The sequence below is a fragment of the Dipodomys spectabilis genome, unplaced genomic scaffold (genome assembly GCF_019054845.1).
Source record: "Dipodomys spectabilis isolate Male_0828 unplaced genomic scaffold, ASM1905484v1 ptg000273l, whole genome shotgun sequence".
In the NCBI taxonomy this organism is placed as follows: Eukaryota; Metazoa; Chordata; class Mammalia; order Rodentia; family Heteromyidae; genus Dipodomys; species Dipodomys spectabilis.
This window is the reverse complement of record NW_024870950.1, coordinates 4893075-4910766: the sequence shown is the minus strand read 5'-3', so window position 1 is coordinate 4910766 and position 17692 is coordinate 4893075. Positions and strand designations below refer to the sequence as shown.

The 17692-nt window shown below is 51.3% G+C and overlaps 1 protein-coding gene across 3 annotated transcripts in view; it reads right to left on the bottom strand.

Moving 5' to 3' along the window:
- Positions 1–139: 139 nt before the first annotated feature.
- The window catches only part of Il34 (interleukin 34), a 47363-nt gene continuing 29810 nt past the window's right edge, over positions 140–17692 (bottom strand). Inside the window, exons 2-7 of one of the 3 annotated variants that reach the window (XM_042700992.1) lie at positions 10359–10808; positions 4094–4227; positions 2454–2531; positions 2070–2228; positions 846–981; positions 140–643 (exon numbers count right to left, since the gene is read on the bottom strand). In XM_042700992.1, coding sequence (XP_042556926.1) covers positions 480–643; positions 846–981; positions 2070–2228; positions 2454–2531; positions 4094–4227; positions 10359–10386 — 699 coding nt within the window. In that variant the 5' untranslated portion in view covers positions 10387–10808 and the 3' untranslated portion in view covers positions 140–479. Of the gene's footprint in view, positions 644–845; positions 982–2069; positions 2232–2453; positions 2532–4093; positions 4228–10358; positions 10809–17692 lie in introns of all 3 variants that reach the window. The other 2 variants (XM_042700989.1, XM_042700990.1) reach the window with 2 other exon arrangements.

Below are 17692 nucleotides of genomic sequence, written 5' to 3'. Positions count from 1 at the left end.
GAACTCCCTTCTCGATGCCCCTGGGTGAGGCTCCAGACCCAGCCCTGGGCTGGGTCAACCTTTCTACCTGTCTTCCCGTGGCCTGGGCCGGCTGTCCACCTCTCCCAAGCTCACCTTTGCAAAGGCAAACCAAACCAAACCAAACCAAACAAGTGGGCATTTAATAGAAAAATAAAAAGAAGTGGAAACGCATTAGTGTGGCAAGATGTGGCATTTGGCTCTGCCCGCAGCCCAGCACCCCATACTCAGCCCAGCTGGAACGCCTCAGTGGTCCCCATCCCTGTCCGCCCACCTGAGGAATGAAACAGCCTCAAGGGAGGTGGGGAGCTGGGCTCAGAGGCACCCCCTTTCCTAGGGGGTCTCCCCACCGCCGCCTCACGACGGCTCAGGCAGCCCAGCTCCTGGGACTCATCCATTGGCCCTTCCAGAGCCAACCTCCAGACTGCTCAGGGCAAGAAGCTCAGCCCTGTGCCCTGAATCTAGGGCCTAGCACTCAAGCCTGGGGACAGGGGCAGGGAGGTGAGGGGTGGCCGGGGCGGAGGGTACACCTGGGTGGCTGCACACTGCGGGGAGGGCTCTGGCCCATGGCGCTGAGGACTCTGCACCTCACAGTCCTGCCATCTTAGGATGGAGCTTTGTTTGCCTGCAAGAACCGGAGAGACACACGAGACTGCAGGAGAAGTCAGGCCTGCCCACCTCCATCCCACCCAACCCCAGCAGCATTTCTTAACGCCCTCCCACCACCACCATGCTCAGGGTCCACCGCAGCTTCCAGAAGGGCCTGGCACTGTGGGCAGGGGCAGAGGACATGCTAACACAGGCCCAGAAGCCCCGGCACGCCTTACAGCAAGAGCAGTACAGAAGCTCCATGACCCGGAAGCAGTTGTCCAGCAAGGCTTTGGGCCGCACCAGTTTCAGACTCAGACCTGGGGTACTCAAAAGGGATAACACTGCTTCCACCTGCGGACTGATCTCCACATCCTGTGAGGGAAGAAAGGTCAGGACCCGTAAAAACAAAAAAGATAGAGGCCTCCCCGCGTAGAGCTGCCCCAGATCACTGAATGACAAGATTTCCTGTGACCCAGTCATTGCCCTGAACCCAAGTACAACACAGGGACGTCTGTTTCTCCATCGCTGGAAAAACCACCACAGGGCACAGGCCTTGGGGCCTCCTTACTATTCTAGCATGTGCATGGCTGCCCACTGCAGGCAGGAGCCAACCCCTGATCAGAGAAAACGCCATCAACTGCAAGGGACAAGAGAAGAGCCTCGCGAGAGACACTGAGCGGCAAATCACGTAGGCAGGGCCTGGTGTTTGGCCCCAAGCTCTAATGGCTTCTCAATGCCTAGCAAAAGGGAGCACATGGAAGCGAGTTGGGCACCAGAAGCCTATATATAGGGGAAAGCAGAGGCATCATGAGAAACACGGGGCCTTGCTAGGGGACAACCTTCCTGAAGGCTGTAGCAGCCTAGGAAACACATCTGTGCTGAATCGTGACCCCCATAACCCCTGAACGCCACAGCTCAACAGTACTCTGCAGTACCAGTGCACAGCTCTATTTGGATGTAGGGCAGACGTAATGAAGAATTACAGAGTGACCTCTTTCTGGATTTAAGGCAGATCCTGTAGTGTGTGTGTGTGTGTGTGTGTGTGTGTGTGTGTGTGTGTGTGTGTGTGTGTGTGTGTGTGTGTGTGTGTGTGTGTGTGTGTGTGTGTGCGCTGAGGCTTTAACTTAGAACCTGGACTCTATCCCTGAGCTTTTTTGGCTGAAGGCTAATGCTCTACCACTTGGGCCACAGCTCAACTTCCGGCTGTTTGGTGGTAAATGAAAAGTCTCCTGGACTTTGCTGCACAGGCTGGCTTTGAACCAGGCTGGTGACCCTCAGAGCTCAGCCTCTTCAGTAGCTAGGATTACAGGTACAAGCCTTCTCCTTCCTTAGGCTCCTCTTCCCACACTCTCTCCCCACCTTGGACATGCCAGAACTTTCCATGCACTCCCTCTTCCCTCCGCAGCCACACCCTGGCCACCCCTGTGGGACCCACACACTCACTCGGCCGCGCAGCTCACCGTGAGGCCCTCCTGGACGTTCACCAGCAGCGTCTGCACCTCCTGCAGGTACTTCCAGGATGGGTGGCCCTCCAGCAGCACGCTCTGCACTGACTCCGTGGCGTTGAGACTCACCAAGACCCACAGATAGCGCAGCTCACGCGCACTCACCCGGGCCCTCTGCTGCAGGGACAGGAGAAGTCAATGGAACCCCCAACTGCAGGCCTCTGGGCTGTGATCGCCTCCCCCCTGGGATCTGCCCCTCCAAAGGAACAACCTGGAGTCTGATTGGGGGGCCAGGCTTGATTGAGGGGTTGACGAAAGATGCGTGCATGGCATCACCACCTGCCAAGACCCACATGGCCTCTTAGGGGGTTCACGGGCCCAGTCCCAGGGGATCCTCACCAGCCTGGTGATGTTGGCAACTCTGAGCACCCCCTCATAAGGCACACTGATCCTGTAGTTGATGGGGAAGTAGTGTTTCTAGAAAGATACAGGAACAAACCAGGAAATAATAAGCAGAAATGTCTTAGATAGAAGCTGACACAGGGAGAGGCAAGCGAGGCCCAGCCCCACAAGGGCGAGAGGCTTCTCTAGCCAGACGTAACCCAGGTTTCCCATGAGACTAACGACACCTCGCTTTGCTCTGAGAGGCAGGGCAGGACGAAGCAAACACACCGTTCCTATGAATACAGAGCTTTTGGGAGGAAAGACCTATGGCATTTAGGAAGGCATTATTTGAGGAATGAGGGAGATGTTCTAGAAATATCTACAAGTGATGATTGCACAGTTCTATGAACACACCAAACACCAGTGAGTGTAACAATTTAAATGGGTTGAATAGTAGGAGAACTGTATGTCAGTAAGGCTGTTGTTAAAAAACACGTATAGAGCCAGGCATGGTGGTGCACACCTATAATCCCAGCACTTGGAAGGTGGAAGCAGGAAGATTGTGAGTCCAGGGCCAACTCGGGCAACACAAAAAAAAATTGTGTCTCAAAAATCAAATAAGTGGGGCTGGGAAGGTGGCTCAGTGGTAGAGTGCTTGCCTTGCATGCAGGAGGCCCTGGATTCAATTCTGCAGCACCACATAAGCAGAAAAAGCCAGAAGTGGCGCTGTGGCTCAGTGGTAGAGCGCTTGCCTTGGCTGAAGAGCTGAAGGACAGTACCCAGGCCTAGAGTTCAGGCCCTACAACCAAAAGAAAATAAAATAAGGGGGCTGGGAAGGTGGTTCAGTGGTAGAGTGTTTGCTTTACATGCATGAGGCCCTGGGTTCCATTCTTCAGCACCACATAAGCAGAAAAAGCCAGAAGTGGTGCTGTGGCTCAAGCGCTAGAGTGCTAGCCTTAAGCTGAAGAACTGAGGGACATCACCCAGGCCCAGAGTTCAAACCCCACGACTGACCAAAATATGGAAATAAAATAAAACAAAAAGACATGTAGAGTCATGTGGATATCTCCACTCTTCAAAAAGAACTAACAGCCAGGTATCATTGGCTCATGCCTATAATTCTAGCTATTCAGGAAGCTGAGATCTAAGGACTGTAGTTCAAAGCCAGCCTGAACAGGTAAGGCTGTGAGATACCTCCAATAAACAACAACAACAACAACAACAAAAGCCAGAAGTGGAGCTGTGGCTCAAGTGATAAAATGCCAGCTTTCAGCAAAAGCAGCTGAGGGACAATACCCAGGCCCTGAGTTCAAGCCCCAAGACCAGCAAGAATAAAGAAAGAAAAGAAACCAAAACATTTCAATTTGTAGGTCTTTTTCTCCCCTGCCTAGGGGTCCCCGAAGGACTTCCTGCAGTCCCTTCCTGGGCCATAGGGTGAGTACCAGGTTGGGGTGGGCTCAAATGTCAGGCTGAGGAGAGGTGAGGCTCTGGGAGATGATGGGAGGGGGAGGGGAAGCCAAGTACGTCAATCACGTGACAGAGAAAGATGCAGAAGGAAGCTATGGTAACCTTGGGGCTAACCCAGGTCCAAGGAGGGGCCATGACTGTCCAGAACCCTGTACGGGGTGAGCCACGGCAGGTACCCGTGAGCTTACCATGTACTGAAGTCGGTTCTTGTACTGAAGCTTGACCCGCAGGTAGCCGGTAATATCACACTCCTTGTTCTGAGCCAAGGGCCACACCTCCAAACTCTCGTTCCCCAAGGCCATGCCAAAGAGGATCCCAAGATCTGTGGACCACACCCAAAGAGGCCCCATGAGCACCAGGAACGGCACCCACATCTCCCTACATTCTGCATACAGAATGTCATCCAAGCGGGGCGCCAGTGGCTCACGTCTGTAATCCTAGCTACTCAGGAGGCTGAGATCTGAGGATCACAATTCAAAGCCAGCCTGGGCAAGAATGTCCTTAAGACTCTGATCTCCAAATAACCACCAAAATGCCAGAAGTGGAACTGTGGCTCAGGTGGTAGAGCGCTAGCCTTGAGCACAAAAGTTCAGAGACCGCGCCTAGGTCCTGAGTTTGAGCCCCAGGAGGGCACAGATTAAAACATAATTTAAAAATGACCAGGGTGACCCAAGAGACTTTCCTTCCTGCTCTAGTGAAATGTGCCATTCCTCTCTATTAAATGTACCCGTGAGTCTGAGGCGCTTCACAGTTTAGCAGCTGTCTCAACAAATGCTGTTATCTTTTAAAACAGTACCAGTCTTTGCCACTAGAGGTCACTATGGTCTGAAAACAACCTTTGTTCCACATACTTGAACAGGAAAAACTAGAGGAAAATGTGGAACCGGGCACTGGTAGTTCTCACCTGTAATCCTAGATACTCAGGAGGCTGCTGAGGATAGTGGTTCAAAGACAGCCAGGGCAGGAAAGTCCATAAGACTCCTATCTCAAATTAAGCACCAAAAACATTCAGACATGGAGTGTGGCTCCAGAGGTAGAGCCCTGAGCCCAAAAGATCAGGGACAGCACTCAGGCCCTAAGTTCAAGCCCCAGGACTACCAAAAAAAAATGTTAAGAGTGTAGGGGGACTGGGAGTGTGGCTTAGTGGTAGAGTGCTTGCCTAGCATGCACGAAGCCCTGGGTTCAATTCCTCAGTACCACATAAACAGAAAAGCTGGAAGTAGCTCTTTTGCTCATGTGGAAGAGTACTAGCCATGAGCAAAAAGCTTAGGGACAGTGCCTAGGCCCAGAGTTCAAGCCCTACACTGGAAAAAAAAAAAAAAGATGAATAGGGGTTTAGCGGGTCAGAGAAGAAATGAAACAGAAAGTGTGTATCCAAAACACCAACCTCATGAAAACATTTCCATCTAGTAAAAGGGAAATGCAAAGGTTAGTGTGCATGTGTTCTCTTTTAATGATCTGCTAAAATAATTAGACAGAGGTGCTCTCATTCTGTTAAGAACAGATTTAGGGCTGAGAAGGTGGCTCAGTGGTAGAGTGCTTGCCTTGCACGCATGAGGCCCTGGGTTCGATTCCTCAGCACCACATAAGCAGAAAAAGCCAGAAGTGGCACATCGGCTCAAATGATAGAGCACTAGCCTTAAACTGAAGAGCTGAGGGACAGTGCCCAGGCCCAGAATTCAGGCCCAACAACCAAAAGAAAAAGAAAAAAAAGAAAGAACAGATTTAATCAAGTCCACACCCTCTGACCCACTAAATTCAAAAAGTTGGAAAAACAAGACAGACATAAACCAAAAGATTTATGAACACATATTGCAACATTATTTTATAACAGTGACAATTTGTAAAAGGCCAAGACATTCCACAATAATAAATGTAGCCGCTGGGCACTGGTAGCTCATCCCTATAATCCTAGCTACTTGGGAGGCTGCAATCAAAAAGATTGCTATTTGAGGCCATCCTGGTACTGCGGGTGAGACTCCTTCTTAGCCAATAGTTGGGCCTGTGCCTGTCATCCTATCTGCATAGGAAGCTGAGATCAAGAGATTGGGGTCCCAGACCAGCCCAGGTAGAAAAGACTATGACATTTCCATCTCAGTGGAAAGAAACTGGGCATGGTAATACATGCCTGTCATCCCAGCTACAAGATGAAGTCTAAATTAGGCAGATGGAGAGATCCAGACATGCACCTGAGCAGGAAGCAAGACCCTATTACAGGCTCACACCTGCAATCTTAGCTTCTTAGCAGGCTGTGATCTGAGGATATGGTTCAAAGCCAGCCCAGGCAGGAAACTCTGTGAGACTTTTATCTCCAATTAACCACCAGAAGTGGCTCTGTGGCTCAAGTGGTAGAGTGCTAGCCTTGAGCTGAGAGACAGCACCCAGGCCCAGAGCTCAAGCCCCACCACTGACAAAAAATAATAATAATTAGCACTTAGGTGGAATAACGTACATATGTCATTCCATGCACAAATAGGAGGATCAAAGCCCAGGCCAGCTCTTGCATAAAACAAGACCCCGTCTTGAAAATAACCTACCAAAAGCAAAGTGACCCAAGGGGTAGAGTGCCTGCTTAGCAAACGCAAGAAAAGTCCATGAGATTCTTATCTCCAAGTAGTCACAGAAAAAGCCAGAAGTGGGGCTGTGGCTCAGGTGGTAGAGCATTTGCCTTGAGCACAAAGAGGCTCAGGGACAGAGCCCAGGCCCTAAGTTCAAGCCCAGGACCATAAATAAATACATACATACATACATACATAGTCACTAAGCTTATCTTATATCAGCACATAAGCTATCATGAACATTCTCTGACAGTGTGATTTTTGTTTTTTGTTCTTGGGGTTTGAACTCAGGATTACAGGTGTGAGCCACCAAAACCCAGCTAGTGGACAGAAAGAAAGAGAGAAAGAAAGAAAGAGAGAGAGAAAAAGAGAAAGAAAGAAAGAGAGAGAGAAAGAAAGAAAGAAAGAGTGAGAGAGAAAAAGAAAGAAAGATAAAGAAAGAAAAGGAGCCAGGTGCTGCTAGCTCACTCCTATAACCCTAGCTACTCAGGAGGCTGAGTTCTAAGGATCTCTGTTTGAAGCCAGCCCAGGCAGGAAACTCTAAGATTATCTCCAACAAACTAGTCAAAAAAGCCAGAAGTAGCCGGGTGCTGGTGGCTCACGCCTGTAATCCTAGCTACTCAGGAGGCTGAGATCTGAGGATCACGGTTCAAAGCCAGCCTGGGCAGGAGAGACCATGAGACTCCTATCTCCAATAAACCACCAGAAAACCGGAAGTGGCACTGTGGCTCAAGTGGTAGAGCGCTCGCCTTGAGCTGAAGAGCTGAGGGACAGCGCCCAGGCTGAGTCACTGTCCTGGTCCACCTGTTAGGAGTAGGATCGCTGGGAGGACTTCCCCCATTCACTTCCTGGCACCTTCAAGATTTTGTCTGTACACTGCCATGGGCCTGGCCACTCCCCTTGTTCAGTCCTCCAGCCCCACCCTGACCGTTGTGTTGGACCCTCCCAGCGGGGTGGTCTTCCCTTACCGCTAGTCCCCAAGTCTACTAGCCCTGTGGCTGCCTTGTGTGGGCTGCAGCTACCCATTCTTCACTTCAACAGAACTCTGACAGCCATATTTTTGCAAGGAGTCCAGGTTTCTGACTTAGTATTGGGTCAGAGGAATGGAGAAGCACAAAGCTAACCATTGTTTAGCCCTTTGACATTGACTTGCTGTCTGCCTGGTGCCACACACTTATACCTTTGCTCGCACACACACACACACACACACACACACACACACACACACACAAGGTCAAGATCACTCCTGTACTGGGCGCTGGTGTCCCATACCTGTAGTCCTAGCTCCTCAAGAGGCTGAGATCTGAGGATCCTAGTTTGAAGCCAGCCCAGGCAGGAAAGTCCATGAGATCCTGATGTCCAACCAAACACTTTCTTCTCATTCCCCCCAAAAAAATCCAGAAGTGGAGCTCAAGTGGTAGAATGCTAGCCTTGAGCAAAAGAAGTTTAGGGACAGGTGCCCAGACCCTGAGTTCAAGCCCTAGGGCCAGCGCGTGTGTGCGCCCCGCCCCCACAGATCAGTCCATAATTGGTTTTTTCCCTATGTGGCAGTCATCACAAGTTGCACACTCCATCCTCAACTCCTGCTCCAGGGACTGTGTCTCCGTACATGGCTTGTCCCCATACGCCAACTGCCTCTTTGAGGCAGGGTTTGGGTCTTAGAGTGCTCATAAAACCTTAGCTTGACACAATGGACATGCAAGCTGCCCAGGAAACCCTGTAAAAGTCTGGCCTGCCTCCCCCCAGATCTCTGAGTCTGCAGCTAGACCACCATTTCTAACTTCTGTAATCTCCACTGGGGGAAACCTGTGATCAGGCAGGAATAACACAGCTACAACCTCAAAGCGACTTGTCACCTCCATTTTCTGAACCCTAAGAGCCACACAGCCAATTCATGCTGACCCAGGTTTGGAGGCCCTCCTGTCTCCTCCTCATCCCTCCAGAGATGAGAACCGTCAAGGCAGAAGCAGAGGCTAAGCAACACTCGGAGTAAAGCCCTCCCTGCCCTGCTCTCTGCCCGAGGCAGTGAGGAGGAAGGACCTATATCCTTTCCCAAATGATCCTTTGCGTCTTTGTAGATGCAATTAAGTGGAAGCTCTCAAGATGAAATCATCCTGGAGCTGGGGAAGGTCTTAAATCCAGGTAAAAAGTGTCCTGGTAAGTGGTGTCGAGGTAAGAAGATGATACCAGATGATACCAGAGGGAAGGGCCATGTAAAGACTGACTGGCAGCAAATTAGAGCGATGCTACCACAAGCCAAGGAATGCCGGGAGCCACCAGAAGCTAAAAGAGGCAGGAAGAACCCTATCCCAGAGATGCAGCAGGCACCTGGCTCTGCCACACCCTGATTTCAGATCTTGTCTCCAGAACTGGGAGAAAATACAAGTCTGTTATTCTCGGCCACCAATAGGTTTGAGCAGACCAAATCCCCCAGCACCCTAGCCCCTCTGCCAGGAGCCCGGCCCTGAGCCATACTTTCTCCCTTACTCCCAGCTGTTTCCTGCCAAGTCCTGAGAGCTGCCTTCTAGAACTTTCTCCCTTCCACCTTGCCTGTCCCCTCTCATGTCTCCCTTATCACCTCTTGCCCAGACAACTGCGATGGCCACCAGAATGAGCCTCAAAAGTGGAGGAACTCCCAACCTCAGGCCTCACCTCAGCACCCCCAGATCCCCTACCTAGTGTTCAAGGCCTCCACCAAGGCCTTGGCCCAAACCACCACCTTTCCAGTCTGGCTTCTCTCAGTTCTATCCTTAGACCTCTGCCTCACAGATCCCTCTGCCTGGAACACAATCTACCTGCGTGGGCCCCGCCCAGCCTCTGAGACCACGTCAAGTGGCATGGCACCTACTCTACATTCCCTGATCTTCAAAATCTAGACGCTTCCAGGATACTGGGTGTGGCTGGTCCTTCGCCCATTCTAAAAGGCCATTGGCCACAAGTACCTGGTGCACCAGCTCCTCTCTGAATCCCCATTGGCCCAGCCCTTCCTTCAATCATTCAACACATGGCTCCTGGGCACCTACTTCCCCCAGCCAGGTGGCAAAACCAAGAGCCCCAAGGCAGGCAAGGGCCTGGTTGTCATGGCAACCAGGGGGCTAGTGGGTAGGACTAGAGGAATGCGTTGCACTGGAGTCAGTGATGTAGATTTGGGGGACAGTGGTTGTTTCTGCCTCCCACCCAGCGGGCATGGGATCCCCCCATCCCTTTCCTTATTTATTTCTTGTTCATGGGGTTTGAACTCAGGGCCTAGGCCCTGTCCCTGATTTTTTTTTTTTTTTCCTCAAGGCTAGCACTCTACCACTTTAAGTTCCATTTCCAGCTTTTTGGTGGTTAATTGGAGACAAGAGTCTCATGGCTTCAAACTGCGATCCTCAGATCTCAGCCTCCTGAGTAGCTAGGATTACAGGCGTGAGCCACCGGCTCCCCGGCTGGCTCCCTTTCCTTTTCTATTTTCCATTCAACTTAATCTTTTGGCCAACCATGCTGCTATCTTTCAGAGTTTTGTCCTGTAATGGATGGGGGTGGGCATAGAGGGGGCAAGCTACCTTCTCCAGATCCCTGGCTGCACACGTCTCCCTGTGTCTGGGTCCCCAGCCCCCACCCCACACCCACTGCCCCACCCTGCTCCCCGGTGCTGGGGAATCTAGGGCTGACTCACTGCCACCCACCCCAGTGCCTGCCCTCTCCCTCCAGCCACTGTCTGGCTCATCTATCTGGCGGGTGGGGGTGGGGGGTCAGGGGCAGGCAGGGCAGAGATCCATGAGGCTGCCTGAAGCCCAGCGGAGAAGCATCTCAACTTCTCCTGAACAAGAACACCCTTGTTGCCATGGTTACAGCAAAGCCCCCCCCCCGACACCCTCCCCCCACCACATACACCTACCCACCCAGTACTCACAGTGCAGCCAGGCGAGTCCCCGTGGCATGGTGGATGCTCAGGGTTCCCCGCCACCTCTGAGAGCAGAGGTGCTGGTCCCCCTGTGCTGTGTTCCCCAGAGATGCAAGCAGAGGCTACATGGCCTTGGGTCAGCCAAGGGGGCCACCACGTCCAGGAAGGGCTGCCCCCCTCCAGAGGAGCAGCGGGCAGCAGGGAGGGACAGAGCGCCCTATCTGCCTGGCAGAGCAGAGGACAGCCAGGGGGCAGTGGCCGCCAGCCCCATGGCCACCAAGGTGCTGATGGGAGCCAGCAGCCTCCCGTTCTTCTCCTTCCTTCTTTCCTTCTGAGGAGGAGGAGGAGGAAGAGGAGGAGGAGGAGGAGGAGAGTCCCCAGCAGGCCCCTCGGAATCTAGGGCTGGGTGGCGCTTTCTCTGATTTCTCTGACTGCAGCTGCTCAGTGTGAAGTCTGGCCCTGGAAAAAGAAGGAGGAGGGAGACTTGATTATGTAAGAAGCGGCGCTGCTGCTGCCACTCAGTCCCCACGCAGACAGAGGAGCCCACCTCGCCCACTGCACCCACCACCTGGCCAGGGACAGCCCGCCCTGGCGGCTGGCCACGCGGGGACACGGCTCCCACAGAGCCAGTGACTCCGGGATCCCCAGCAGCTGCATGGGGCCAAGGACGGAGTTCTCGTGACGTTGGCTGCCAGCCTTGGCCCACACAAAAGCCACCCGAGAAAGGCTGGGGCAGTGAGGTTCACAGGCCTGGCAGCTGCCCGGAGGAGGCGGCAAGGAAGGCCAGGTGAAGCCTGGGTCTGCAGGGAGCTGAAAGGCAGAAGCCGCTTAGCCCTGCTCACCTTTGGACTTAGTTCCATCCTCATATCAACCCCCAGTGTACTTTTTTTGCCAGGTAAAATACTGCTGGTCTAGTTATATTGGAATCCTAGTTAAATACTTTATGAGTGTGTGTGTGTGTGTGTGTGTGTGTGTGTGTGTGTGTGTGTGTGTGTGTGTATTTAGCACAAGTATGTCCCAAATATTGCAGGGGATAGACATGTCAAGAAAGTATTCATGGTTGCCAAGCACTGGTGACTCACTCCCGTAATCCTAAGCTACTCCAGAAGCTGAGATCTGAGCATCTTTGTTTGAAGCCAGCCTGCATAGATAAATCAGAAAGATTACAGGCACTGGGAAGGTGGCTGTTTGCACATTTCACTATAATTAAAAATGGAACAGGGGCTGGGAAGGTGGCTCAGTGGTAGAGTGCTTGCCTTGCATGCATGAGGCCCTGGGTTCGATTCCTCAGCACCACATAAGCAGAAAAAGCCAGAAGTGGGGCTGAGGCTCAAGTGGTAGAGCACTGGTCTACAGCTGAAGAGCTGAGGGACAGCGCCCAGGCCCAGAGTTCAGGCCCCACAACCGACAGAAAAAAAAAGAGAAAGATTCCAATAAACCAGCAAAAACAGAAATTGAGGCGTAGCACAAGTGACAGAGCACCAGCCTTGGGCTAAAAAGCCAAATAAGAGCAAGATGTACTGGTGGCGCACGCTTGTAATCCTAGCAACTCAGGAGTCTGAGATCCAAGGATCATGGTTCAAAGCCAGCCCTGCCAGAAAAGTCTGTGGGACTCTTATCTCCAATAAAACCACCAGAAAACCAGAAGTGGAGCAGTGGTTCAAAGTGGTAAAGTGCTAGCCTTGGACAAAAAGAGCTCAGGGACAGTGCCTAGGCCCTGAGTTCAAGCCCTACTACTAGCTTACAAAAAAAGTATTCATTGTAGCTGGATATGTTAGTATACACCTATAATTTCAGCATGCTGGAGGCTGAGGCAGGAAGATCTTAAATTCAAGGCCAGCCTGACGTATGTAATATGACCCTAGCTCAAAAATAAGCAGAGAAGAAGGAGGAGAAGGAAGAAGAGAAGGAGGAAGAGGAAGAGGAGGAGTTTGGACTACTGTCCCCATTTTGTAGATGAGGCTGAGCTGGCCAGTGGCAGGGTGAGATGCAGTCTCAGACCAGGTTCGAATCCATCCCCTTGTGCCTTCTGTTCCCCTCTGGTCAGGAGATGTGGCCATAGGTTGAGGGCATAGGATGGGAGGGACCTCTCTCTGTGGCATCCACACAGAATGTACCAGAATTGCTTGGCCAAGGAGTATAAGTCATGCTTACCTAGTACGTATGAAGCCCTCAGTTTAATCTCTAGCACTGGGAAGAGAAGGAGGAGGAGGAAAAGGAGGAAGGAAAAGGAGAAAGAATAGAAGGAGAAGAAATAGGAGGAGAAGGAGGAAGAGGAGGAGGAAGAGGAGAAGCTCCCCACCGACAGGTAGGGCCCCAGTAAAACAGAGTTGGTCAAATTCACGGATTGTTCTCAGTGTGGCACCACCTGGCCCTCACCCCCACTGCCCTTCCCCTGCTCTGCCCTTCCTTTCCTCTTCCTCTTCCTCCTCCTCCTCCTCCAACTCACCCTGGCATGATCACTACCAACAGTACCCTAACTAGGCCTTTTTGGTGGTGTTGTGAAAGTATAATTTATACGTGCAAAATTCACCTTTGTTTTCTTTTCTTTCCTTCTTTCTTTCTTTCTTTCTTTCTTTCTTTCTTTCTTTCTTTCTTTCTTTCTTCCTTTCTTCCTTTCTTCCTTTTGTCAGTTGTGGGTCTTGGACTCAGGGCTTGGGCACTGTCCCTGAGCTTTGTTGCTGAAGTCTAGCCCTCTGTCACTTTGAGCCACAGCTCCACTTCCAGTTTTCTGGTTAATTGGAAATAAGTCTCATGGCCTTTCCTACTTTCCTGGCTTCAAACCACCATTCTCAGATCTCAGCCTCCTGAGTAGCTAGGATTACAGGCACGAGCCACTGGCGCCCGGCCAACATTCACCTTTAACCATGTGCAATTCCAGGAATTTAGACAAATTCAAAGAGCAATAATCAAGATATAGAATATTTCCACTTATCCACAGAGTCCCTCCTGGCACTCTGCCGTGAACGCCTCTTCCTTCCTAGCACTAAGCAACGGCCCATCTGTTTTCTGTCCAGCACTTTCTTCCAAAATGTCACATACACGCCCTCCTCGGTGCCGCCTCACGTATCTCCCTCCTTCCACGTGGCAGGCTACACCTGGGCTACTGTCATCTTGTCACACGTGTTAGTGGGCCCCTCCTTTTCCTTGCTCTGTACTAGCCCATCACATAAACAGGTGTTGTGTGTATGTCCCCAGTGAAGGGCACTAGGGAAACTCCCAACTTTTTTTTAAAAAAAATAATTAATTTTTGCCAGTCCTGAGGACTGAACTCAGGGCCTGGGCACTGTCCCTGAGCTTCTTTTTTGCTCCAGGCTAGCACTCTACCACTTGATCCACAGTGCCACTTGGGGCTTTCTCTGTGTATGTGGTACTGAGGAGTCAAACCCAGGGATTCGTGCATGCTTGGCAAGCACTCTACCACTAAGCTCCCTTCCCAGCACACTTCCCAGCTTCTGATGCTAACAAAGGAGGCCGTGGCACGCTGGTGCTGGTGTGAAAGAATCTTCCCTCTCTCTTGGGCTCATTTAACTTTTCAGTTATGGCCCTTCATTCCACTGCACTCTGCGCGCTGCCCACGGGGCCGGGGTTGCTGCCCATCAGGCTATGCGTGTGCACAGCACTGAGAAATACACAGCTCAGCCAACCCCCCCCCCCCCCGCCCCCAGGCACATGCCACCCTGTCCATGTCCCACAAACCCTTGCGGTAGCCCCCAGCACTGAATCGCACCACACGTCCTGAGCTGCTAATCCCTGATGGAAGCAAGCAAGCAGAGGAGTGGCATCGTCTCACCCCATGCTATATTTGTACCAAGTCCTGAACCTGGCCAACCATTCATCTGTGGGCCCATTCCTGGACCTAAACCAAAATAGGGGAAGGAGAACGCCCAAGGGGGACGAATGCCAGATGCAGGAGCTGAGGACACATGGTGGAGGCTTTTGACAGGATGACAGATGGAGTCTAAAGCCTTCAGAGCTCTTCCCTGATGAATGAAGGAGGCCTTCAAGCCTTCTGCTTCCACAGCCTCCTCCAGTGCCGCGGAGACCAGGCCTGCCCCTCAGTCTCTCTCTGGGGGTGGAGAGAGGTGGATGAAGATTTTGGAAATGTGTCTCTCCTCCACACCACCCCTGGGACCTACAGCATTACCGGGAAGTTCATGTGGGCAAGAGTTGTGCAAAACAAAAAACTAGAAGTGGGTGTAGTTGTCTGCATAGCTCAGTGGTGAAGAACGTTTTCAAAGTCATAGAAATAAATTTTTTAAAAATGACTATCAATTTCAGTGAATGCTGACATGTACGGGGAGGGCCAGGGTCAGGGAGAGGGCTGGTGTGCAGGGACGAAAGGGGTAACAGAGCTGGGTCTGCCATGGAGGGAAATGTAGAGATGAGGGCTGAATGAGAGGATCCGGTGAGGGAGTTTAAGGAGATTAGAGCCATAGGTGATTGGGTGCTTTGTTTCCTATTGTTTTATTTTTATAGAACAGAACCCAGGGCCCTGCTTATCCCAGATAATCCTATAATCCTAGCCGTTCTCAAGATAGTGGTCCAAAGGCAGCTTGGGCAGATAAATCAGAGAGACTTCAATGAACTAGCAAAAAGCTGAAAATGGAAGTGTGGCTCAAGTGGTAGGGCACTAGCCTTGAATGAAAAGGTTAAAAGAGAGCTTGAGGCCTTGGGTTCAAGCCCCAGTACAGAACAAAAACATAAAAACAGCCAAGAAGAAGACAAAGGAAGCCGGGTGCTACAAGCTCACGCCTGTAATCCTAGCTACTCGGGAGGCTGAGATCTGAGGATCAGGGTTCAAAGCCAGCCCTGGCAGGAAAGTCCATGAGACTCTTATCTCCAATAAACCACCAGAAAACCGGAAGTGGCACAGTGGCTCAAGTGGTAGAGTGCTTGCCTTGAGCTGAAGAGCTGAGGTTCAGCGCCCAGGCCCAGAGTTCAAGCCCCATGACAGACAAAAAGAAAAAGGGAGGAGGAGGAGGAGGAGGAGGAGGAAGAGGAGGAGGAGGAGGAGGAGGAGGAGGAGGAAAGTCCTGTCAATCCAGCAAGGTCCTGTTTAACCTGGGGCTTCACTGTCCCTTTCCACAGCCACCTGCTCTGATCCTTCTATCCTCTACCTGAGAGCCAAGACCACCCCTGAGGGAGGGAGCAATGGAACCTGGGTTAGAATCATGGTAGTTTGACCCGAGAGCCTATGCCTGGCTCAAAAGCAGAGATGCAATTGATTAATCAAGACATTCACAAGAGGCCCCACGTGCCCACTCTCCCAGCCATGGAGCCCATCATCCCTAAAATACAGAGGTTGGAGATAAACCTGTTCTATTTCGTGAGCTGGAGGCCAACTGAAGTGAGCTGATCCAGGTTGGCCTCTGCCCCCTCTTGCTTCTGGGAAGACCTGGCCTCATATAAGTAAGCCGGGTAGCTTCTCAGAGGAGGTGTTGCTGAAGCCTGAAATATCTGAAATGGCCTCTGCTTAACCAGGCTGGAATTGGCTCCTGTAGGCTAATCTATGCTGATCCAGGCTAGCCTTGCTAGGTTGGCCTCAACTCAAATGGCATCCACTAGTGGGTTCACCTAGACTAGTTCTCACAAGAGAAGTAGAGCTCCAACAAAGGGAGAAAACATGTCTCTTGAATTGGTCCACCTGAGCTGGCTTCAGACGGGAGATTGTTCCGATCTCAGTCTCCTGAGTAGCTAGGATGACAGGCATGAGCCAATTGTGGGGATGGGGGAGGGGTCTTGGGGCTTGAACTCTGGGCCTGGGCACTGTCCCTCAGCTCTTCAGCTCAAGGCAAGCGCTCTACCACTTGAGCCACGGCGCCGCTTCCAGTTTTCTGGTGGTTTAAAGAAGATAAGGCTCTCATAGATCTTCCTGCCTGGGCTAAGTTTGAACCTAGATCCTCAGCTCTCAGCCTCCTGAGTCGCTAGGATTATAGGTGTGAGCCACCAGCGCCCAGCTTAGACTCCACTTCTTGATGGAAGGTGCTGCATGGGATTACAAAGGGCCTGGGTGTGGATGAGGTGAGAAATTGGGGCTATGTTTTCAACCCACCTATTAAACCCGCCTGCAACATTCTTTTCCCCAAAGCAGCCAGGCCTGACCTAAGAAGCACCTGTCCAACCTGACCCCTTTCCTCTAAGTAGGCCAGGACCAAAGAAGTCTCAGATGTGATACAATCTTACATCCTAGACATTAAAAAAATGAAGCTGGTAAAGGTGGTCACAGACATGAAGCCACAGAGCCACAGGAACCGCAGCTCATTCTTCTGAGGAGACCCTGGAAGCTGCGCAGTTCCACACATGGGCATTCTGTCGACACTCAGAACATTTCACATTTTAGACTATTTTGAATTTTAGATGTGCAGCGTAGGGATGTTGGACCTATATTCCATTCCTTTTTCTTGTCAAATAATAATCCCTTGTATAAATGTATCTTTTCCCACCAAGCACTGGTGGCTCACGCCTGTAATCCTAGCTACTCAGGAGGCTGAGATCTCAGGATTGTGGTTCAAAGTCAAGCCAGGCCAGGAAGGAAAAATCTTTGAACCTTCCTCTCCCCCGTCCTTTTTGTTTTTTTTTTTTGCGGGGGGCGGGGGGGGGGGGTCCAGTCATGGGGCCTGAACTCTGGGCCTGGGCGCTGTCCCTCAGCTCTTCAGCTCAAGGCTAGCGCTCTACCACTTGAGCCACAGTGCCACTTCTGGCTTTTTTTCTTTTTGCTTATGTGGTACTGAGGAATCGAACCCAGGGCCTCATGCATGCAAGGCAAGTGCTCTACCACTGAGCCACCTTCCCAGCCCTCCCCCCCAAAGCCTGGGAGCTATCCCTAAGCTTTTTTTCACTCAAGGCTAGTACTCTACTACTTTGAACCATAGCTCCACTTCTGGTTTTGTGGTGGTTAACTGAAGAATCTCACATGCTAGCCCTGGCTAGCATTGAACCACAATCCTCAGATCTCAGTCTCCTGAGTAGCTAGGATTACAGGCGTGAGTCACCAGCACTGGGATATTTCCACTATTATTAACAGCATTGCTATGAATATTCACATCCAAGCCTCTGTGTAGACATATGTTTTCAATTCTTTTCGGTACAATAGTTCCCTCTTATCCTCAGGGGAGTGTGCCAAGAACCCCAGAGAGTGCAGGAAACTGCGAGTTCCCAATCCTGTATATCCGGCTTTTCTCCAGACACACACAGCCATGAGAACAATTCATCTAGAATTTCGGTAAAGCTAAGCCCAGCAACCTAAGCTTTATTATATTTGTCTTTTCTTATTGAGTAGAGAATGTTCTAAAAGAAACAGTTTTATCTAAAAGAAACACTGTAGCTTCTCCTTGGCATAG